The following is a 24270-nucleotide window of genomic DNA, read 5'->3' on the forward strand; positions in this document are numbered from 1 at the left end:
TTCGAGGATAAAACCAAACCACTTCATCACAAAGAGGTCATAACAGTGTGTGACATTTGAGTAACTTAAAAGCTGTGCACAATTAAAAATAATAAATGTCATTTTATGATGTATCACATCAAGTGACTTTTTTTCTTACCTCAGACTACTCCTCTCGCATTTTGATAGACAAAGCAAGTCCTTTTGCTCTTCTTTGAGTGCAACAAGGGAAATATCGTGAGATAATGTGAAAAGTAATTTGTTGACGCGTTCAGTAAGGTAGGACAACTGAATAAAGAAGTGCTGGAACGCAATGCTACGGTGTGATGCCCGGTTGAAGTCTTTACACACAGTATGTATTGATTGCGCTTTTCCATTTTGAATTACTTCTTTTGTTTTGTTTTTGTTCTTATTTAGTTTAAGTCCTTTATTATTCTCTGTTGAGTTTAATAATTTCATAAATAGGGGATTCTACTTTCCACTTTTCCATCACATATTCGTAATCACATGTTTACACATTCTTTAATTTCTTCACCTTATTAAAACAAATACCAAGAGACATTCAGCACGCTTGAAGGCATGTCCCTGCGCTATATAAACAGCGACCGGTTAAGGTGCATTTCACACTGGAAATCGCTGCCGCCTCGTTCGACAACCAAACACGCCTGAGTCGGAGCCAATCAATGGTGCGAGTTGGCAGTGTCCAAAAAAACACTTTACTTACTTAACGCTCATTAAAAAGTGGTGGCGTGCAAGTCTTGATGCAAATTGATGAAAGTGCTGAGTCGGCAGCAGGTCCAGTGCTGAAGCCCATATGTCTCTGGTCTGCAGGGGCAAACGCCAAGCTCCGCTACCAGATCACCGCGGGGAACACTGGAGGTGTATTCGACGTGGAACCAGAGGTGGGAACCATCTTCATCACCCAGACCCTGGACTACGAGCAGACCAAAAGGTTTGTGTGTGTGTGTGCAGGGGAGGGGGTAGATATATATTTGAATATTTAGATTCATTTGTATTTAGCGTCAAAAATGCTTAAGTCTAATAGCTGACTTAGGCAGATAGGCATTATGGAATGTAAAAAGCCCTGATTGGCTCATGATACAGCCAATGAGGCACAGTGAATCAGCAGCATTAGGAAAGAAGACTTACGTTAGATATCACAATTTGGCCAAAATATGAATAATCTATGAGGCTAACGGAATGAGGCAGCTCCAAAATGATTCCAAACTATATGAATGAAATACAAAAAACACATTCGTGATGCGTACTTACGTTGAACACCACTGCGTGTGAAACGCTCTAACGACGCCATCGGCGCCCCCCCGTGGGCGCTGCGCAGGTACCAGCTGCACGTGGTGGCGTCGGACGGCAAGTGGGAGGACTCCACCACGGTGGAGGTGAGCGTGGTCAACAAGAACGACGAGGCGCCCGTGTTCACCGTCAACGAGTACTACGGCAGCGTCACCGAGGAGCTGGACGGCTCGCCCGTCTTCGTGCTGCAGGTATGCCCCCCCCCCCCCCCCCCCCCCCCCCCCTGCCTTCACTGACGTACTGGTTGTGGGGCGACGACCAATGCCTTGCAGGAGGGTTGGAGGGGTTTCTAGGGTAAGGGTTAGGAGTTGGGGTTAGAGTGGGTGATGGGTGTGTTGGGGTTATGGTTAGGGTAAGGGTGGGTTAGGGTGGGTTAGGGTTAGGCACACACACACACACAGACACAGACACAGACACACACACACACACACACACACACACACACAGACACACAGACACACAGACAAAGGGTAAGGGTTATGGGTTGATGAAAATACAACGTGTGCACCCAAACAATTTTGAAATGCATGTGGTGAAACCTGATTTAGGTGGACATACTTTGTGTCCCCCTTTTTTACACACCAATGTTTAGTTGTATAAAACTATGCATCGTCAACTTCCTACGCAATTAGTATGTATGAGGTGTTAAGTATGGCTGAATATGCTCTTTGCTACCTACAGCTATTGTCTGTAGTATATAATGCTACAGACATAGCAATGCACCGGAATAATAAACACCACATATGCATATTGGGTACGGCAAAAACACACAGCCCTCATGCAATCCTGAATATTTTTTACCAATTACCAAAGTCTTGGTTTTATACACACTTAAACATTTGTATGTTAATATACGCTCTTGGATTTAAAGCAGCCTGATGATAATCAACCATACAGTACTGCTCCAACCAGTGGTTATAAATAGTCAGAAACCATCAACCATCAGCAGCCCAGAACCAAAGCAAGACACATGAGTTGAACCCAGAGATATACTTCCAATTTTGCCATCGCAAGCAAGGTTCAGGTGTAGCCTGATGAGATGGATTTTCATCCTGATGAAAAATTGATATTAAAGTGATGAAGTCCTGTGGAACAGCTTTGTCCTCCATGGAGAGATCTCCCAGCAACGCTGTGCTTAGCAACGGGTTGCAGCTGGTTCTGTTTGGCTCCCGCAGATTTATAGTAATGTTACACTTACTATAGCAATCTCCAATAATCATCTCTTTGAAAAGGCCGTTCTGAGCTGATCCGACCAATAGGGATCCTTCGTTGCTAGGCCCGGTGTGTGCAAGATTGTTTTGTTTTCTTTCCAACTCCTCAAAGGGTAAGGAAAAACAAGGATGAATCTATGCTTCCAATATGTTATGGTGTTTCTCTTTGGGTTCCTTCCCAACTCGCTGCTATACCATTCTTGTTAAAAAGTTTGTAGAAGTTTAAGTTTACAGTCTAACCCTTTCCCATTCTGATGAAAAGTGCCAGAGCTGCCAAGATCTGTTATCAAATTAGGCGTTCTTGTTATTTATTTCCCCTTTATATCACAGCTTTGAGTATTTTCTTTAAGTTTTATTTCTCCAACATGCGATCCCCACTTTAATTGACAAAGACACATTGCCTCACCTGCTCCGGCAAGAAACAATGGGTAATGAGAACCGTTGATGCTGCAGAGATGTTGAAAGGTGCCGTTAAACAGTGACAGATATGATTACAGAACCGGTGATATCCATCACACAAAATGAATATATTGGAGCACACAACTATGTTTTCAATTTAATAATATGTGTTCCATCATTTTTTTATTTGCCGGCCATGTTTCGCTGTCTCTTTGGCGCCTGTCCTATCTCCATTACCAACGCTGACATCATGGCCTGTTTCCCTGCTGAGCTGTGACAGTTTAAAAGCGAGAAAAATAACTTTCAGTTAATTTGAAGCAAATGTACCAACACTGTCAACCTCTTCATCTCCAAACATGAAGAGGTGCAAAAAGGCTCTATTTTGGCACCAATGTTGGCAGCAAAATTAGCTTGCTAAAAAGCAACATGTTCCCTGTGTGAGATCAGTGCAGATGTGTTACCGGGTATCAGCGTGAGGCAGGGGGAACTCAATCAAAATCTCTCCCCCTCTCTGTCTCTGTCTCCCCGCTCGCCGCCGCGGTGCGTCCAGGTAACGGCGTCCGACCCGGATAAAGACGCCAACCAGGAAGCGCTGCGCTACTCTCTGCACGGCCAGGGCGCAGACAGCGAGTTCATCATCGACAAGGGCACGGGAAAGATCTACGCCCAGCGCACGCTGGACCGCGAGGAGCGTACCGTGTGGCGCTTCGTGGTCATGGCGACGGACGAGGGCGGCGAGGGGCTGACGGGGTTCACCGACGTCATCATCAACGTGTGGGACATCAACGACAACGCGCCCGTCTTCACGTGCACGCCCAGCTGCCACGGCGACGTGGCCGAGAACTCGCCGGCGGGCACCTTGGTGATGGAGATGACCGCCACGGACCAGGACGACTCGGCCGTGGGCCACAACGCCGTGCTGTCGTACCGCATCGTGGGCTGCGTGGACGCCGCCTTCGGCGAGGACGCGGGCGGAGGCGGAGTCTCGGCCCACATGGACATGTTCTCCATCAACGGCACCACAGGGACCATCACCGTGGCGATGGCGGGGCTGGACCGGGAGCAGATGGACTCGTACCTGCTGGTGGTGGAGGCGCGGGACGGAGGGGGCATGACGGGCACCGGGACGGCCACCATCAGGGTCCGGGACATCAACGACCACGCGCCCATCTTCACGGAGCACGCCTGTCTGGCCAGGGTCTCGGAGAAGGCGGACATCAACGCAGAGGTATGAGAGCTCACTCCCCCCTGTTCCTGATGTGTTACCGTGGTTACACCCTCGTCATGTTGGAAGAAAGGAAATATACTCAGACATTATACAGTACAATGAACTAACACAGAATAGAATATTTGATGAAGCACTGTACATCTAAAATGCCGACATGTCTCCAACAAATACAGTACAGTTGTAATAAAGTTGTAAGTTGTAAACAGGCAGCATAAAAAAACGAGTAAAGCGTGGTACGAGGGAAGCGAGAAGTTAAGACAGGCTGTGTCGGTCTCCGTGTGTGTCTGCTCTCCAGGTCCTGGACCTCTCTGCGGTGGACCGCGACGCCGGGGAGAACGCCCAGCTGACCTTCAGCGTGGTGGCCGGCGACCCCGAGCAGAAGTTCTACATGGTCAGCCATCGGCAGGAGCAGCGAGGGAGCCTGCGCATGAAGAAGCGGCTGGACTACGAGCGACCCAACGAGCAGAGATTCAACCTTACCTTGAAGGTGCTCCTCCTCGTGCACACTGCCCTGAGCGCAGAAAATACATCCAACACTCAACAAATAAAAGGAAAAAGACTCAAAGGGAGAAAAACAACCTCCACGGAGAAGGTTATCCTAACAATGCTGAACAATCTGCTGAACTATGTTGTTTTATTTGTATTATCAGGAATGTGTTGCTTTAGGGTTGAATGATTGAATTGGTTCTATGGAATAAAAACCCTAATAAATATGTTAATATGCTGCATAGGAGGCTCGACAGGGAGCCAGCGATGTGGAATATATCATATTCCTTTAACAGATTTAATAATAAAAAAATAAAATTCCCAGTTATCACAAACAACAGAAATACAATGCTTAGTCAATGCTTTCAAAATGCTTGGTTTGCGTTTTTCTGAGTGAATTAAATAAATATAAAATAACGAGTGTCTCCATCATGCGAGGGATTAAGATTATTCAATGTTACAGGTGGAAGACCTGGACTTCTCCAGTCTCCTGCACTGCGTGGTGGAGGTGGAGGACTATAACGACCACCCCCCCGTCTTCATCCCACACTTCATCTCCCTGGGCCCGCTGTCCGAGGATATCGCCATGGGAACCAGCGTTGCGCGGCTGGCGGCTAGCGATTCGGACTCAGGCCAGAACAGGGACCTGACCTACAGCCTCTTGGACGAGTCCGACCCGGACGGCATGTTCGCCATCGACCAAGCGGGCGTGGTCACCGTGGCCCGGCCGCTGGACCGCGAGGCCTCAACTCAGCATCACTTGATCGTCATAGCGACGGACCACGGAATCCCTCCTCTGACGGGTAGCGCCACGGTGCAGCTGTCGCTGTTGGACGTGAACGACAACGGGCCAGAGTTTGAGGCCGTGTACACTCCCGTCATTTATGAGAATGTCTTCGGCCCTCAGGTAGGCAGGACTGAGTCATGCATGGATTTAATGGATGGATGGATGGATTATAGGGCTGAACGATTTGGAGATATAATCGAATTGCGATTATATCGACAAATATTGCGAATGCGATTTAGTATGAGATTTTTATGTTCTGTATTATTAACTATACAAGCATTAGGTCTTTGTAAAGTATGGACCGACGCAACATTGGAAACAGTCAACATTTAAACTGCTCTTTCCTTTAGGCCAGGCCTACGTTTTGAGATGAATTGATGCATGAATTGATATTATACCATCCTTATTTAACCTAATCTAATCTTTCGATTAATCTAATCTAAAGAAAAATAAATGCAAATATTACTGATCCCCAGGCAGAAACAGCAACAAATCCCCTCCAAAAAAGAAAAAGAAAATCGCAATCTTTGCGCTTGCGAGTCGCGTTCTGTTACATCACGATGTCTGTTTGAATTTGATGAATCGTTCAGCCGTAATGGATTATCAGGAAATATGGCAATTTGGATGCTGTCAATGTCATTAAAGAAAGAAGGATCCGATAAATGCAATTGTGAATATCGGACTTGCTCTCTCTGAAAGATATTTCTTTATGAGATTTGATAACGATGGATGAAATGTAATTGAATTCCACCTTACAAGACAGTGACACAATGCCTCTGATGCGCATGGCTTCCCCCTCCCTCCGTCAGCTGGTGAAGATGAACCAAACCTCCACCCTCATTCACGTGGTGGACCGGGACTCCTCCCAGAACGGGCCGCCCTTCCACTTCTCCGTCCCGCCCGACTATCGCCATAGCAACGACTTCTACCTGCAGGACAACCTTAACGGCACGGCCTCGCTCACGGCCCTGAGGACGTTCGACCGCGAGCGCCAGAAGGAGTTCCTCATCCCCGTCGTCATGAGCGACAGCGGCGTGCCGGCCAAGACGGTCACCAGCATGCTGACGGTAACCATCGGCGACCAGAACGACCACGCCCACCTGCCCGGAGAGAAGAAGATCATGATCAACAGTCACAGAGGTCAGAGGTCGTGTTTGCTTTCGTCAGAGCAGGGCTGTCCAATAGGGTGGCCCGGCACATAAATGTACATCCAGTTGTCAAATAGTATTATTGGCTTTGTTTTTCAGCGAGTCAACAATGAGATATGGAATTAAATTTAGCGTGAATGAAAGATTGCTAGATACTCACTGCGAGACAGCAACTCATATTCCACACTACAACGGCTTAAAATATCCGGCAGAAGCTCTCTTAACCAACTGACACACCTTTTCAAATGAATCAATGTTCTTTCATTTAAGCTGTGTTTAAAAAAAAACACGATTTAACGTGCAATAACATGAAAATGCTCCAATTCTATAGGGAGCAACGGCTTAAGCCTTGTCATGACCGTCAAGAAACCGTAATACAGGGAGCAGAGTGCCACAGGATCAGAGCAAGTGAGAGCAAATTAACCCAAACACGTTTTCTTCCTAAAATAATAATAAGTTACCGGTATACGTCTTATTTGAGCAATTGTCTCACGTGAGCGATTTAACCAAAATAATTTCTAAAATAATACCAGGGCTTTCTAAAATAATAATATGTTACTGATATGATCGTGAACGTAGCAATCTATGCCACGTTGTCACAATGTGCCCGGATAATCTACGTTCGCACAAAGTCAACGTTGCGCTCTTTTCCGATCACAGATAGCGGCCTTTTCTGGACGCCTGTTTGTGTACCTGTGCCTGATGGTATACTCATCGACGTATGGACACGGGACACGCAGGCGTTGTGTTTGTGTATGGGTAGAGCTCTGTCTGGGCAGCGGTTGACTGCGGCGTCCCAGATAGGGTCGGACACTTGTAGCATAACTATGAGGATAACTTCCCTCTGCGACTGGAAAAGGGGTCAAATACATTGGATGTTGTTAAGCGATTTTTTTACCTTCAAGCATCAACGCATCATTATTTTACTTCAGTTATTTAATTAATGATAACATTTGGATGTCTGCTGCACAAATAATTGATGTGAAAACACGTTGAAAAGGAAACTTTAGTCTCCATTTCAACTCCACAAAAAAAGTCTTGAGGGGAATTAAGACATTTAAATGATAAATTCCATGCTCCCATTCAAGGAAGAAATGATTCAGAGATGATGTTTCTGTGTGGGAAACTCAATCTACGAAAGAAATGAACTAGGACTTTCTCACTAAAAGCGTATGAGTGTGTATGAGTGTGTGTGCGTACGTGTCTCTGTGTGTGTGTGCGTGAGCGTGCGTCTGTGAATGAGGGGTGGGACACATAAGACATGTACGGCGCAAAACAATTATAAAATGACATGCTATTCCTCCAGGCCTTCAAGGTTACCCCTATGCGAGGCGCCGCTTGCCTCTCGGCGTTCAGAACCCATAAACAGGCGCGATGTGTCTCCCGGCTGGGGAGAGTGAGTCATTGTGATCTCTGCGGTATCTCGCCTTAATCATCGGCTATTCAAAAAAAAAAAATAACATTATTAAATGCACTCCCAGTACCTAACTAATTGTATCCCTCCTTCTGATAATTACTGTCCTTCATCCTCCCCTCTCCTACTCCCCCTCCTCTTCCTCCTGCTCCTCTGTGGCACACGGCAGTGTCTTAACAAGTGGATGTTTTGACTTTTGATTCACAAGAAACCCAATTGGCTCCATCTAATATGTCCACTATTGTATAAGTGATATAATAGCGTCATACAGTTTTAAATATCTTTGTTCATTTATTCGTTGTGTATAAAGTCCTCTGAACTTTATCTCCATAGTGAAGATGACAATATTTCTCTTGTGGGTTTATGTTTGAGGCTGTGTTTTCAGTATAATCACGCACATGTTGTCTCGGGAGAAATTCTGTGAAGATTACTACATGATTAACAGTGATTATTACACGGTTTCACATTGACTGGTAAACATATATGATGGCAGACCACCTAAAGGGCCAGGACTCCATCCAGGACTGAATCTATTCATAGATACTGTCCTATTAAATGATTTAATATAAATATAAATACATACATATTCTATTATCAAAAGCAGCTTGATTGCATACAATCACAGCATGGGTGGCCGGAGTGGAAACCCAACCCCCTAATCCTGGCAGTGTTAATGTCTTGCTCTGCCAGTGGAAACAGAAAAGCCTACAATAGGATGTCTTTCCCGCAGGAAGATAAGGAAGAACTGCCTCATTACCAAAGCTTCTTACCGCTGATGGTTCCTAATTGGATAATTCAATAAATTAATATTTTAATTAATGAGAAATGTAACGCAATAACATAATAACATTGAGGTTCATATAATGTGAATTACTTTAATTGATTTATCATATAATACAATAATTGTAATATAATGTATTCATTTTCCCTTGCTCAAATTGAAACACTCTCACACAGCTGTCTAAGGACTCTCAGACAGCTTCTCTCTGGCGTTCACATATGAATAAAAGGGCGTCGATCACCCTGATGACCTGTGCTTGCTATGCCTGCAGGTCGCTTGCCTACCACTGTGCTGGGCAAGGTCTACTCTCCTGATCCCGATGACTGGGACAACAAGACCTATGTTGCTGAAGGACACATGCCAAGGTAGCTCACCTGATCTCTGCTGCTCAAACATCCTTCGTCTCTGCCGGCGATCCGATTACCAATTGTTCTGTAAACTCACCCGATCGTCCTCACAGATCCCCCTGTTGTAGTTAGAGGTTTGCTCTTTTTTATTAAAGTCTTTGATACAACACGCGGCCTTCCGGATGGGATCGTTTATAATCATTTGTACAACCGTTTGTTTGGGTGCTTTGTGCTTCGTTGATTTTTATTTGTTCATTTTGTGTGTGAACAAATTGCTTGACCTAGTGCTAGTCTTTTCTTTGACATTGCTTGTGTTGTTTGCTACACTTTCATTCATACTGTATATACATTTATATATATTTATGAGTACAAATATTTGGATTCATATAAATCTGAGCAAAAAAAATTGGATTGGCTTAGCTCAGGAGGAAGAGCAGTTGTCTTGTAACCGAAAGGTTGCTAGTTCAATCCCCAGCTCCTCCTAGCTGAGTGTTGATGTGTCCCTGAGCAAGACACTAACCCTAAAGACTCCTGTAGAGCTGGCTGTAGCCTTGCATGGTTGGCTCTGCCGTCGGTGTGTCAAACGTGTGTTTTAACCGATGTAAGTCGCTTTGGATAAAAGCGTCTGCTAAATGCCCTAATTGTAATTGTTACACAAGCAATGTCAGAGAAAAGACTAGTATTAGGACAAGCAATGCTAAATATATATAGATATATATATATTATTATTATGCTTTATTTCTTTTTTTTAAACCTCCTCTTTTATTCATACATTTTTTTACAGCATTCTTTTTCATCCCTTTTGCCATTTTCGTGTTTCTGGGACTTTCTATCTCTCCTTATCTCTACTTCTTTTCAAAATGTCCCCCCTTTCCTACGGCTCTTGTTGATTCATCTTTGCTTCCTTCTGTTTCTTTCAGAGTTTTCCTGAGTTGCGTCTTTACATGCCCGTCCTCCTCCTCCCTCTCTCCTCCTCCTCTCAGTCTCTGTAACCATGGTGTTAGTTATCCTCATTTTATGTCTCCTGCTGTTCCCTCACTTGTTTTCATTCTCCCTGCTCCCTCTGAGGCCGACACATTTCTGTGTGTGTGTTTCTATATATATGTGTGTGTGTGTGTGTGTGTGTGTGTGTGTGTGTGTGTGTGTGTGTGTGTGTGTGTGTGTGTGTGTGTGTGTGTGTGTGTGTGTGTGTGTGTGTGTGGGTCCTTGATGTATCACACCTGAGGCCTCAGGTCTTAGGCTGAAACTGAGAGTAGATTCTTGACAAGCTGTGTCTCTTATCTTCTTGCGATCGCTTTCCGGAAGCAGAAGCATCGAACATTGTATGCCAACGACCCTTTCTGAATCTGTGTGTGGGTGTGTGTGTGTGTGTGTGTGTGTGTGTGTGTGTGCGTGCACATGCCTGGGACACACACACACTCACACACCAACACACACACATACCCATACATTCTCAGATGCCGCTGCGATGTAAGAATCAAGGGAACATCAATGCAAACTAAAGTGAACTTGTTAAATCACAAACTTTCTTGGCCTTGCACTTACTCTCCTTTTTCCTCTCTTAAAGTTCAGCATGTGAGGCAGACTGGAGCTGGGGAGTCTCATTAAGGGGCAGCTTGTCAGTCTTTACAGTACTGCACCATACATGCACTAACGATGTCTCCATTGACATTCACTCATTTGTATCAAAAGTTTGGAGGAGGAAGTGGTTAGGTTTTATTTCCTATGGGGCCTTACCTTCTTCAGGAGATGCATGTCCCTTTGCTTGTTCGCTATACCCTTGTGGAGATGAGCGGTATCAGTTAGTGTTTTTAAAGGAGACAGGGCACAGTGTGGACATGTGACAGCTGAGCTGCTCTTGTGTAATTAAAGGTGACGTTCAATATCGATGATCCGGCCAAATCACAAACTTCAGACGAGCATGATGGCTGGACCTCTAATGAAGTTGTGACACATTTCTTTCTTCAAAGCACTTCCTATGTAGGATACACTGATGTTACCTTGGTCCTGTAACACTTTAGCAGTCTTTTCGGGCCGCTTCTCTAGCTTCTTACTGAGATCAAGAGACAACTGGAGAGTGTGTAAGCAAGGGCAAGCCAAAATTGTAACAAAGCCACTATTGGAACGTATCCTTTTGTGTTTCCAGATCAGGTGTATGTCCTTGCACTGCTTGCATCAAAGACAATTTTTTGATAAAGCTTCATCCGGCACTGTGCCTAGCATTAAGCCACACATCTTGAATTTTCATTGAAAAAACAGTGACGTGTTTGCCCAGCACACTGTAGCTTGCTTTTATACATTTTTGCAACGTGTGCTTCACTGAAGTGGCACAGCTAACTGGAATTAAAATGGCTAAATTATGGAGATTCTGGCCAAAAAAAGGCTTCTGGGAAAAGGACTTCAGCATCTTTGGGAGAACCATTTGAGAAAAGATGGGAAGTTAAGTAAACTCAGCAAAAGATTCAAATTGCCTATTGCTGTATAAATATCGTATGTGTCCCACACTTCGTATTTTTGAATTATTCATCGCGCCAAGCTTATTGTTCTCTTTTTATAGTGAATACTAGGATGTCAGCATCCTACCTGCAGGTTTACATCCACCCATCAAACCTACATGTTCTCCTGTTCAATATGTCTATCACACTTGCATGTATTCTTCTTTAATGGCTCAGGCTGGTATCAAAAGCAAGATGAAAAGATGCATGTAGTTGCAATGAGGACATGGGGGATCCGACCCATAACCTTTCCATCGAGTCAAACGTCCCAGCCAACCACACAACACTGTACTACCATGTCTCGTTTTCTACTTGATTGTACAAAACGACTCACTGTTCAGTGAGTCATTACTGTCCAAAAAGACAGTTCTAACTGAGTGTTGTTTGTGTGTGTATGTTTGGTCCCCTGCCTTCTAGCTACTTCATGCTGAACAAGCGCACAGGCTTCCTGATCATCAAGGACAATGCCCCGCCAGGCAGCTACGAGTTTGAGGTCCGCGTCACCGACGGCATCTGGCCCGACGCTGTCTCCAAGGTTACCGTCCATGTGAGGGAGCTCCGGGACGAGGCCATCCACAACTCGGGGTCCCTGCGCCTCACAGGTACAGAGCCTAGCGGATTATTATATTATTTTATCACTATGATTTGTCTTATTATCATTATCAGGCATGTGATTGAAACCTTCAATCTTTTGCTCGTCAGTCTTCTGTAAAGGCCCCCTGTGTAAGATTCAGAAATCCCTTATCATTAAGGGCCCGTTTTAGCCGGCTTGAGCTTGTGCCTTAAGAGCACTGGGGAGCGACAACAACAATCATAAACAAGTGTTAGTTAAAATCATAAATTAAACATACAAATTAAAACGTTTTTCTAACGTTTTTATAACAATAGATGCTGTTTGATGATGTTGTGAAGTGGCGTGGGTTCATAGGAGTTGTTGTCTTCACCACAATTGACGGTGAAAAGACCAAATATGTGACTCAGGCATTAATCACGCTTAAGGACGAGTTTATGTATTCAAGTTTATTCTTGATATGTTTAGTCACCTATACTCACGTTCTGTCATTTAATTCTAATTTAATAGCCACAAGAAACATAATCTTGTGCTTACCTACCATCTGATGAGCTGACTGCCCAAAGAGCTGTAAATAATGTTATGGGTGGTAGCCAAACACTGTTATCAATGATCAAAACAATCAAGGGAGTGTTTGTGAGGAGAGGGGGGGTTGAAAGTGTTTTTTCACAGATATTCACGCTCTGAATTACAGCGATGTGACGTGGGGTACTAAAGATGCAATCACTGGTCTGTCTGGCGGTGTATAGCTGTCAAAGAGACGTTCTGGCAGCGGCTCTCCTCGCTATAGAGCTATCGTTTGGTCAATATTTCCTCACAATAGGCGAGGGTTTGCAACTTTCCCGAATCTTTGCAGACATGACAGCAATGCAAACACTGTGTGTGATTAGTCTGAAAAAGGGCGGCTGTGATTTAACTAGAATCACATTCCCTTCTCAACGGACACCCCACAAGTCTTAACTAATGAAACTTTCAGTGTCCGAACCGATACCGCATGGATTATAAAACAAGTTGGTCTGCAAAAACCTTCTTCGCACTCAGGCATCCGGAATCAAATCAAAACACACAGCCGACTTTATTGGGAGCCGTTGTTGTCCCAAAAGTATTATTCGTTTCACAAAGGATACGCCATTTTGTGAGTGCTTTTATCCAAAGTGCCTTAACTGCAAGTGCACACATCCATACGTGTAAACTGATCTGTAAATTAGGCTGATATCAGTTTTAATTTTGCTTAGAGCAAAAAGACATGGTTTTGTGTCTCTTAGAGCCCGTTAATCAGACTACAACCCTAGAGACACTGCTAGAACGCTACACACATCGCATCACGCTGATGATGACATCAGTGCCGCGAGCGGAACGTGAACCTGCCTGGCGACCAGTGTAAATGTAATGCAGTTCTGGTTAACGTCGCTCCGCCAATGATCAGTGGCGTAGGGTCTGTCGCTTTCACAGTCAATGGAGGGGTTGACATAACGCTATCATTAATCCCTCTTAATGACCCGTTGGAAACAGAGCTGACGTCTGTGCGGTTGCTTTGGACGTATGTTGGCGGGCCGGATAGCCTAGTGGTTAAAGTGTTCCACTCCGAGCTGAAAGAAGCCGGTGTATAATGGCCGATCTCCTCTGTATACCTGCACACATCCTTGAGCGAGGAACCTTATCTCCTGCCTCTTGTCTATAATGACGTTTGTGTTTAAAATCTTCCGTTTGTTGCTAAGAATAAAACAGGGGGAAATTGATGAGAGGATCTTGTCAGTTTTTCTTTTCTTTTCTTTTCTTTTATTTTAATGCACAGCCAGCACAAACATGGTGTTGTATCCCAACACAAGTCCAGCCACATCCATCATCACCTGACTTTAGAGAAGAGATAGGACATGGCTGAAGGATTTTTATGATTTCAGGATATTGAAATGGAACCAAAGGGGTTTGTGAGTGGTGGTTGAGGTGATGGAGGTGTTGGTGTGTGTGTGTGTGTGTGTGTGTGTGTGTGTGTGTGTGTGTGTGCACGAGAGAGAGAGAGAGAGAGAGAGAGAGAGAGAGAGAGAGAGAGAGAGAGAGAGAGAGAGAGAGAGAGAGAGAGAGAGAGAGAGAGAGAGAGAGAGAGAGAGAGAGAGAGAGAGAGAGAGAGAGAGAGAGAGAGAGAGAGAGAGAGAGAGAGCGCGCCAACAGCATGGTCGTGTGTATGTTGATAAAAGGTTTTGCTTCTCATTCAGTGGAGGTAAATTAATTCAGTGGCAGTGATAGTGGAGAACAGCTGGAGCTTACCGGGCCAATATTTGTTTTTCAGCTAAATTAGTGTTGGATCGAATAAAAAAATAAATAAATTGAATGAAACTCTATTATTTTGTGATTAGTAGTGGTCGGAGTGTTCTGTTTGTTTCCCATCAAAACCGTTTGCCTTTATTATTTGTAATATTATTATTAGTCTTTCAATGGACGAGGGAGTCATTTAATCCAAATCCCAACAATGACTCAGTTTTCCGTTGAGCAAATCCCTTCAAGCTTTTTTATTAAATGTATACATTCATATAATTGCAAGCTTTTATTTAAATTATTGGACTCTTTTCTGCAGGCCCTAATACCTTAACCGCAGTTGAGGAAGAGGTTAACCAACCATCGCATTAATATGATAAACAGGTGCTGTCGGTAACTGCCGATGTTAAAGCGTCTTAGCGGCATTTGAGTTTCATTCATGAACAAGGTGACACAAAACATAAATAAGTAAACAGGTTGGCAAATATGATCCGACACGAAGCAGTGGGATCAACAACAAAGAAACCATGTGTCAACAAGCGGTGACTTTGCGATCATTGTATGGTTTAGGCTGCTCTAGCCTAATTGCATATTTTCTGTTTGGGTGCAGTGTTACCGAGAGCCAATATCAGGCAGGTGGCTTCGTCGTAAACAGCCTCATTGATTCCTAAGTCTCTGGGATTATGAAAATATTCCACTTATAGCATTACTCACACCCTCCTTGACATCCTAAATCCCATTTCGAGAACAAATGCTGGATGCTATAAGAGGACATGCGAGGAAAGGTAGTTAAAAAGGCCTGGTGGAGATTAAGTCTCCGGCACTCTGCTCCATCCCTCTCCACTCTGTGTTGCTAACTCCCCCTTTGTCTCACTCCCACACAGGCTTCCGTTGTCGTTTAAATGCCGTTGATCTAAAAGTGAAATAGGTGATAAACACAAAGTCCTTGAAACAGTGACGGATCAAAACGAGTGTAATTATAGCAGCATAGCACACAGACACAGCCACACACAAACACACATACACAGACAGACATACACACAGACACACACACAAAGCAATGAATTCACACATTCATGCGAAAGCTATTGATTTACCAGACACATTGAGGGGTGCAGGGCACACACTAACACAACACACGCATAAATACTAAGATGCACACACGCACGCACACACACACGCACACACACACACACACACACACACACACACACACACTATGCCTGGCGAGGTTGGTGGCTCATCTAGTTGCACCAGGATTGTAAGCGACGATAACCTTTAGGAGATACAACAAAAGTACAGTCCATTAAAAATGGGCAGTTGCACCTGGATAGACCAAGCTGCTGGCAATCTCTCTACCCTTCTCCACTTCTATCTCATCGGCCCCTCTGTGTCCCTCCCCAGAGACCTGCCTTCAGAGATCGATAAGAGGCAGTGGAATTGGGTACGTAACGCAGTAGCCGCCACAAGGATTAGCTGTTCGAGTCGCTTCGCACTCAGAGCCTTCTCTCTTTTTAATCGCCGGCCCAAGGCTCCTTCCCCTTTCATCACTCGTCTCTTAATGTTGTGATGGTTTCAGCGTCTTTCTGCCTTTTCTCATCTTAAGTTACGTGACGAGCGTTCCTCCTGTGCCTTGTATAACCTGCCCTGTCCCTGGGACTTCCTGTTCAGCCTCATTCTGCGTCATTCTCCCGCACTAATGGCCCGCTCTGCAAGGCTGTGCCTTTATTGGGGCTGACACATCTGTCCTCCTTCTTTTTTTTCCTCTATTTACTATTGTGACAGACTACAACAAAGTTGTTGACTTCCGCTCTTCACTGGGTCCCCGAGACTTTGTAGTTATTTCATTTTACTTTTGACTGGTCACCGTTACCGGGCTTAATCAAAGCCTTGAGCGGTGGCGTACTGGCTACCTCATTGGTTAAGAATGCATGAGCAGCGCTCGGGTATGCGCTGTGCTACACTTACCGCGCGACTCCTTCCTGATGGCTGCTGACTGACCCTGCGGTGGCAAGGAGGGAGAGAGAGATATATATCCAGAGAGAGAGAGAGGGATAGTTCCACATGCATCAGGATCAAAGCAGATGGAGCCCGTGTCCCCGTCCTCCTGGGCTGGGGTGTGTGTGTGTGTGTGTGCCTGTCCTCCCTGCCACAGCCCGAGGCGAGAGGGCAAAGGACTGATGGGAACTGATGTTCCCCGTGTCTCTCTGGGGTCCCATCCATCGGTGCACTCTGCACCTTGATGTTGAACACCCGCTTAAGCCCTAATGATCCACCTTCCCAGGTGTGTGTGTGTGTGTGAGTGTGTGAAAGGAGTGCACAGTTGCTGTTTTGAATTGTTGAAGACCTTTTGGCCTGTAATGAGGCATGATTGGCAGGTTAGGTCTGAGGCGGAACCGGCTAGGGGTTAAGCCAGCTACTGCTTTAAGGATTAGTAAGGATAGACTCACACTCACACACACTCACACTCACACTCACTCACTCACTCTCTCCCTCTCACATACACACACAAATAATAAAGTCAAACACCTGCAGACACAGAATGCAGAACAAACACAGCTGCAAAATAATAGCCAGTTCTCTCACATGCACACACACACACACACACACACACACACACACACACACACACACACACACACACACACACACACACACACACACACACACACACACACACACACACACACACACACACACACACACACAACACAGCAACACATGCACACATATGCCTGCAAAGTTAGATTTAGCCACTAAAGGGAAAACACCCAGCTGCAGTGTCTGTCTGGCCCATAATCTCACTCAGGGGAATGTGCTACGGCAGTCTACACTAGTTTAATATCCACGCTGCTCACACACACTCACACTAGCTACCCAATGGGCTTCAACATTAAGTATACAGCCAGGACTACCGAGGCACCCGCTACCAATGGTGAGAGTTTGATTCTGGTATTTTTTTTTTTTTTTTGAAGCACGCTAGCATCCCTCCACTCTCTATGCTTCTCCTCGGGTTCTTTGTTCAGATCGTCTGCTGGAGACAATTTCACTGGAGAGGCAGTTTCATAGAAGAAACTACTGGCATATATAGGTCTGTGAGAGTTAGTCTGCTGACGTTACCTTACCTTTGATGCTATTCAGCCAATTACAGGTGTCTCTTCCCTGTCTCTTCCCCGTCTGTTCTCTGCCAAAATCTCTTTATGTCTGTATTTGAATGTTGTTGAAACATACCAACTCGTAGGAGGCAAAGACAATGACAGGGGAAGGGGTGAAGGAAGTTTAATTGGGTCTTTAGTTTCAATGGAACGAGGATGCAATTAAAGATATAGAAGATTGCAAGGCATCTTTCTAACAATTGCATTCGTTTGAACTGCTATTAGACGAGTGGGAGCCGAATGTCAGGAAGAAGAAGCCAGCATGTCATCAGTCCTTGTCAAGATTACAGGCGGATGGATGTGTTTCATTTTAATATTGTCATAAACAGAAAGATCATGGATAATTTAGAAGGGGAGATCAATGTTCCATCCTCTTTAAAGAGTGTGTATTCGTGTAAGCGCATGCTTGTGTGTGTGTGTGTCGGTGTGTGTGTGTGTGTGTGTGCGTGTGCGTGTTTGAGTGTGTGTGTGTGTGTGTGTGTGTGTGTGTGAGAGAGTGTGTGCAAAACCCTAAGCATTTGGCTTTGTATCCTTGGTTCCTCCAGTGTTTATAAAATGAATAGTGAGCGAGCTGGCTGGGGAGCATTGAGTCATATAAAAGCGCTAGTCTTACCATTAGGAGGCCCGTGGATCACAGCACAGCACGCTCGTGGCCCATCGCTGCTCATGAAGACATTTGACCAAAACAAACACACAAACTCGTGTTCTGTGGATTCCTCACTGGCCCTTGGAAGCTCGTCTCTGACTCAGGCTTGCAAGTTAACTGAATCCTCATGTTTTGCGCCTATCTTTTTTTCTCGTAGGCTGGCAATAATCTGATAATGTGCACTTATTATAATATTGTCTGTCTGTCTGTCTGTGTCTCTGTCTGTCTGTGTCTCTGTCTGTCTGTGTCTCTGTCTGTCTGTCTGTCTGTCTGTCTGTCTGTCTGTCTGTCTGTCTGTGTGTGTGTGTGTGTGTGTGCATGTGCCTGTGTTTGTGTGTGTATTCCAGACATCACAGCGAGAGAGTTCCTGGAGCCCCGGGAAAGGCTGCGGAGCCGCTACGACCTGCTGGTAGACTTCCTGTCCGAGATGCTCTCCGTCACCCCCGATGACATCAACGTCTTCAGCCTCATGGACGTCCGGGAGAAAACGCTGGACGTGCGCTTCGCCGTGCACACCGCACAGTCCTATCTACAGCCGGAGAAGCTGCACGGCTACCTGGTCGCCCACAAACAGAAGGTAGGCAGTGGGTTGCAGAAGGTAGCTGGTGGGTTGCAGAAACAAGCTATCAGCTTGCAAAAGGTATCTAGTGGATTGCAGAGGCTAGCTAGTGGGTTGCGGAAGGTAGCTTGGGGGTTGCAAATTCTAGCTTGCACTGTGCAAAAAGGTAGCTTGCTGCTTGCAGAATGTGTCGAGCCAGTCGCAGAATATTGCAGGCCGGTTGCAGAATGTGGCTAGCCGGTTATAGGATTGTGTTGTGGTGTCTATGGGTGCTTGACTCCAAGCCAAGATTCACTGGGTTCAGTCCCCCAGTGTCTATAGCCTATCTGTAGGGCATCCTTGAGCAATTGCTTATCAATTATGTAAATCATGTCAATGCTTGGGCCAACAATGGAAACGATAACATCAACTATTTGGGGGGTTTGAATATTGAAAAGGGGGCAAAGTTTAAATGATTATTGATGGTTATTATTGATTATTGATCAGGCCAATCAGGTGTCACTTGCAAAATACGTATTTACCATATTATCTTTAAATGAACCCTCAAGTCAGTCTACATAGCTTTGGTTGGAAGAGAAATGATAGTCAATCGTACAGATCCCTACTCAATGCAAAACACTGCTCATGGCTTTTCTTTTGGCGGTTTCAATCGCATGCCCTCCATATTTCATTCAGAAGCAAGTCACAGAACCATGCAGTTTCTTTGGTCTCAATCCATCCAATGCAATCACAGCCCTGCTCTGGGACTGTCTGCCGTTTACTTGACATAATGAACACAGGGAAACCTTTGTCGATCTCTTGGTCATTGTGTTGAGGATTTTGGCAAGAGGAAAACATATTAAGTTGGCAGTGTTCTTTACCCCACTATTTCTTCTATTTTTCTTTCTATATTTTATAAAAAAAAAAAAAAGCCCCAAACGTTGTGTCAAAATCATTGACATGGTATGATTGGTATGAATCCATCATGGTAACTCCAAATGAAAACCAGGCTGTGGCTCCTTAAAATATAAATGAAACCCCCTCAAACCAATCTGTTCAATAAAAGTTAGCTCAGGAAAACTAACTTATTTTGGGGGGGATAATGTTAAATATGTTCCTCTTGGACAACAGACAGTTAAACACAGATTTTTTTTTCTGCATTAAAATCATCTAATTGAATTGTGGATTTTTGTTGTGTTAAACAATCCCAATTATGTGATTACTTTTTTATTCAAAACTTAAAACCATAGCAGTTTTTACTTACAGTGTTACTAGAAGCTATTATAATGATACTGACAATATGCAGTATATTTTGGCCAACTAACAAGTTCAGCGAGAGAATAAAAGCTTCTAAGAACTTGTTCATGCAGCCTGTATTCTAGCTGTTTATTTTTAAATACATTAAAAAGACTCCAACACACCGCAGAGGTTTACTCTGAGAAGAGAGATGATGGCAAGCCGGATGGCAGCTCCTAATTGAGGCTCTCTGTATCGCATGTCTGCCAAATGATTAGTTGTTAACCAGCATTTAGGATCTCCCGCCGCCCATCTGTCCAACCCCATGTGAAGCAGTTGTTTTATATGTTACAAGTGGTGCCTGATTGACTCATAGACGATCGATAATCATTAAAAGTTGTCTAATTGTTTCAAATTTGATCAAAATCTTTTATCATGTTTTTTTATGTTTCTTACATAAACACAAACCCCTGGAGCAGATCCTTTGATGACGGATTCATTATCCCTCGATTGCTTATTCCCGACCATAAATAAAAAACCTAACGTGGGGGTCAGTTTAGGTGCATACTAAGTAAAGAATTGTGGGGTTGGATTGATAATAGAAAGCAGATAAGACCATAAGACCAAACATGCCATCCATACTGATGTTTAATGAGCAGCAGGCAGTAAACAACTCTCGAAACAACAACACATTCAATCCTTTGTTGTGTTTTGGTTTGATGTACGCTTTTTCCCCAAAGTCTTACAATACAGTGGGTGTTTACATCCTGAGCATGGTGGCCGTCTTTGGGAATCCAACCCATAACCCTAGCAGTGTTATTATCCTCATCACCAGTTGAATTAGTCAGGCTTGTTTGGATGGGGTGTATCTTCTTTCCTTGTTATCATTCATCAAAATACCTCCTCTTCATTCCTTGTGTATAATCCCTGACCAGAGGGACTTGGCATTTTGTTTGTCGCCGGGCCTTCTGCCGGAGAAGACCGGGATTGGAACAAGATGTGAAGCATGGCGAGGAACAGGTGGAGAGCAAGAGAGAGAACGAGAGAATAAGAGAGTGAAGATCAGCACAATAGGCTGGGGTGGTGGGGGTTGTAGGGCAGAAGATGAGATAGCTCTTATTATAAACTAGTTAAATTCTCTGGAAATGCCTCAGAAGTATAGATGATACACTCTCTCTCTCTCTCTCTCTCTCTCTCTCTCTCTCTCTCTCTCTCTCTCTCTCTCTCTCTCTCTCTCTCTCTCTCTCTCTCTCTCTCTCTCTCTCTCTCTCTCTCTCTCTCTCTCTCTCTCTCTCTCTCTCTCTCTCTCTCTCTCTCTCTCTCTCTCTCTCTCTCTCTCTCTCTCCTCCCCCCCCCCCCCCCCCCCCCCCGGAACCATCTGTACTTTTTAAGGATTATGGACATAGAGCAAAGCTTCTAGTTCCATCTTCATTATATATGTTCCCAGCAGCAGAGCACAAAAGCAGACAATATAGTTGACTTCCAGCAGAGCTAAGCAGCTTTTTTTTCCCCATTGCATTTGCTGACCCCTGCTTTAAAAACCATAGAGCGTGCCCTGTGTGCCCAGGTGGTCCAGTAATGACCGTTGAGTAGAAAAAGTGGATGTGTCACAGAATTTCGTAAAGCCCAGTTCAGCTATACTATGAGGCAAGCAAAAGATTGATTTATATTTTTTTAGAAATCGATGAATAGTGCATTTCCCCTTGAGGATGGGTTATTTAAGGTCTAGCCAAGATGCTGCTCGGATTTCATAATAATCATCCATAAATTCACAAATATACCGGAACATATCATCAAGGAATTCATTAATTCATCGATGGATCATGGTGATCATTATGAAACTTTGAGAAGTATCTTCATTGAGGATATTCTCCAATGCTCAGGATTCTACCCCGGAAATAAGTTCAGCTACATTGTACGCTCGAAATCGGCTTTCCTCACTGGTCAGGAAGAGGAAGAAAACATTGCAGCTTGCGATTATTTCCAGGTCGGTCCACCTTCCCACAAGCCTACTATGAGCTCATGCTACTCATGGAGACAAATGATGGTCAGTGATATGGACTACTGGAGCATGAGAAACATGACAAGCCCCAGATTCTTCCCAATTCCCAGCATGACACCAGCCTCCCTCCTCCTCCTCCTCCTCCTCCGCCTCCGCCTCCATCCCTTAGCCCCACATCATCATTGGCATTTGGTCAAAGCATTCCAAGGGGGACTGTCACAATGGCTTTGTCCATGCTAAAACGCTTGATCCCTGAATATGGACAAGTCCACACACACACAGAAATACACACAGAAATACACACAGAAATACACACACACGCACACACAAATACACACACACACACACACAAATACACACACACACACACAAATACACACACACACACACACACACACACACACACACACACACACACACACACACACACACAGCTTATACACTCTCAGCAACACTTACATGTCTACAAATATAACTAAACGATGTAGAATTGATTGCCCCCGGCTATTTTCTCTTCACTTCTTTAAACCTTTTCAGTATATTATTTTAAGCATAAGGTAAAACCCATATTAAAACAGTATAGTGTGCCGACATTTACTGGTCTGCAAAATCAAAAAGCATAAACACTGCAACTGTAAGCACCGTTCTAAAAGAAGAGAGCAGGTTTACTGCCTGCTTTATTTCCCTCATTAACAGAAAGAGCCCACTAGCGCAAAAATGCAGTTTGAACAAGCTCGCCGTAGAGCAGCACCCTGCACAACAACAACCACTACAAAGGCTGCCGCTCGTGGTCATACACAGCGAGGTAATGGACATGTGAGGTTCGGCACATCTCTCACAAAATCAGTCAGCATCATCTGCCCTGCCACATTACACCTGGAGCTGCATGATAAACACACAAACACACACACACACACACACACACACACACACACACACACACACACACACACACACACACACACACACACACACACACACACACACACACACACACACGCGCCTCACCAATTGCTCTTACCCCCCTCCCACACTCCCCCTTTATCTAGAAACGACACCTTCACACGGGGGAAGATTATCATAGCAAAGTGAAACAGTGTGCCCAGCATCACTTATCTAAATGCAAGCTGATGGGAGAGAGAAGGGGAGATGGAGAGCGGATGGGGGATGGAGGGGGAAGGGGAGAGAGGCGGGACTGAGATGGAAGGGGTGGATAAATGAGTATGGTCTTCCCCACTCGACTATATAGGCTCCCTGCTGTGTGCCAGGTATGGGTTGCAATTAAAAAAAAAATTCAAACCACATAACGATCACCTGGTGAGACAACAGTTTGGCTCTCTATATGCGTGTGGTCTGTTTACAAAAAAAAAAAAAGCAGGCGAGCGAGAGATTTAGATTGCTTCTTAAAGTGCTCGGCGCTTGAGGGAATTGCTTGCAGCTGGAAATGTACATGGAAATAAAATGGCCGCTTGTTCCCCATCAGTCTAATGAATTAGGTAGGAAGCATGGGTCTCTCTCACACACACACACACACACACACACACACACACACACACACACACACACACACACACACACACACACACACACACACACACACACACACACACACACACACACACACACACACACACACACACACACACACACACACACACACACACACACCCCTACCTACCTGGGAGCCCCTCTATCCCATGGATGGTTGGATGAATGTCTGGCCGCTCTAGCATAAGACCGCCACCGCACCTCTGCTAGGATCCCTCCTGAAGAGAGGCTGTCTGCCTCAGCCTCCCATGGATGCCGCCCCCGCCAACAACGATCCTCTCTGTTTGTTTCATTCTCCATTACTCTCTATCTTTCTTTCGGTCTTGTGTTTTTGTTTGGATCTTTGCTTCTTCGTTGCCTTGTTTCTTTATTTATTTGCGCTATCTGGTGTTCTTTCTTTCGTTGTTTATTTATTAGGGGTCCAAGCCAACAGGTTGGATCCCTATTGTTTTTGTAGTGTTTATTATTATACTTCCTTCGTTAGAAGTGGTACCACAGCCCAAACCGTAAATGGTGCACACACGCCAATTACATGACTAGATCCAGGTCCGTGAGGTGACGGCAGACGACAAAAACCAGACATGCCGGTCACTAGGTGGCGCTATACCTAGGAAAACATGTTTGGGGCTATAACTCCCACACCGAACCTCCCACAGTAAAAAATGTGTGTCCCACGTTGCACCCACAGATCCACTGGAGTCTGCTGCATCGTTTCGCATAGGCCACGCCCATTTG

General features: G+C 44.9%; 1 protein-coding gene across 1 annotated transcript in view; it reads left to right on the plus strand.

Moving 5' to 3' along the window:
- The window catches only part of si:ch211-186j3.6 (neural-cadherin), a 244038-nt gene that overhangs the window by 145968 nt on the left and 73800 nt on the right, over positions 1-24270 (plus strand). Inside the window, exons 17-25 of the mRNA XM_060070949.1 lie at positions 811-931; positions 1319-1481; positions 3451-4128; positions 4424-4615; positions 5078-5521; positions 6211-6541; positions 9016-9109; positions 12004-12188; positions 18559-18788. Of these exons, the coding sequence (XP_059926932.1) occupies positions 811-931; positions 1319-1481; positions 3451-4128; positions 4424-4615; positions 5078-5521; positions 6211-6541; positions 9016-9109; positions 12004-12188; positions 18559-18788 (2438 nt within the window). The remainder of the gene's footprint in view (positions 1-810; positions 932-1318; positions 1482-3450; positions 4129-4423; positions 4616-5077; positions 5522-6210; positions 6542-9015; positions 9110-12003; positions 12189-18558; positions 18789-24270) is intronic.

This window comes from Gadus macrocephalus, chromosome 14 (genome assembly GCF_031168955.1).
Source record: "Gadus macrocephalus chromosome 14, ASM3116895v1".
Classification (NCBI taxonomy): Eukaryota; Metazoa; Chordata; class Actinopteri; order Gadiformes; family Gadidae; genus Gadus; species Gadus macrocephalus.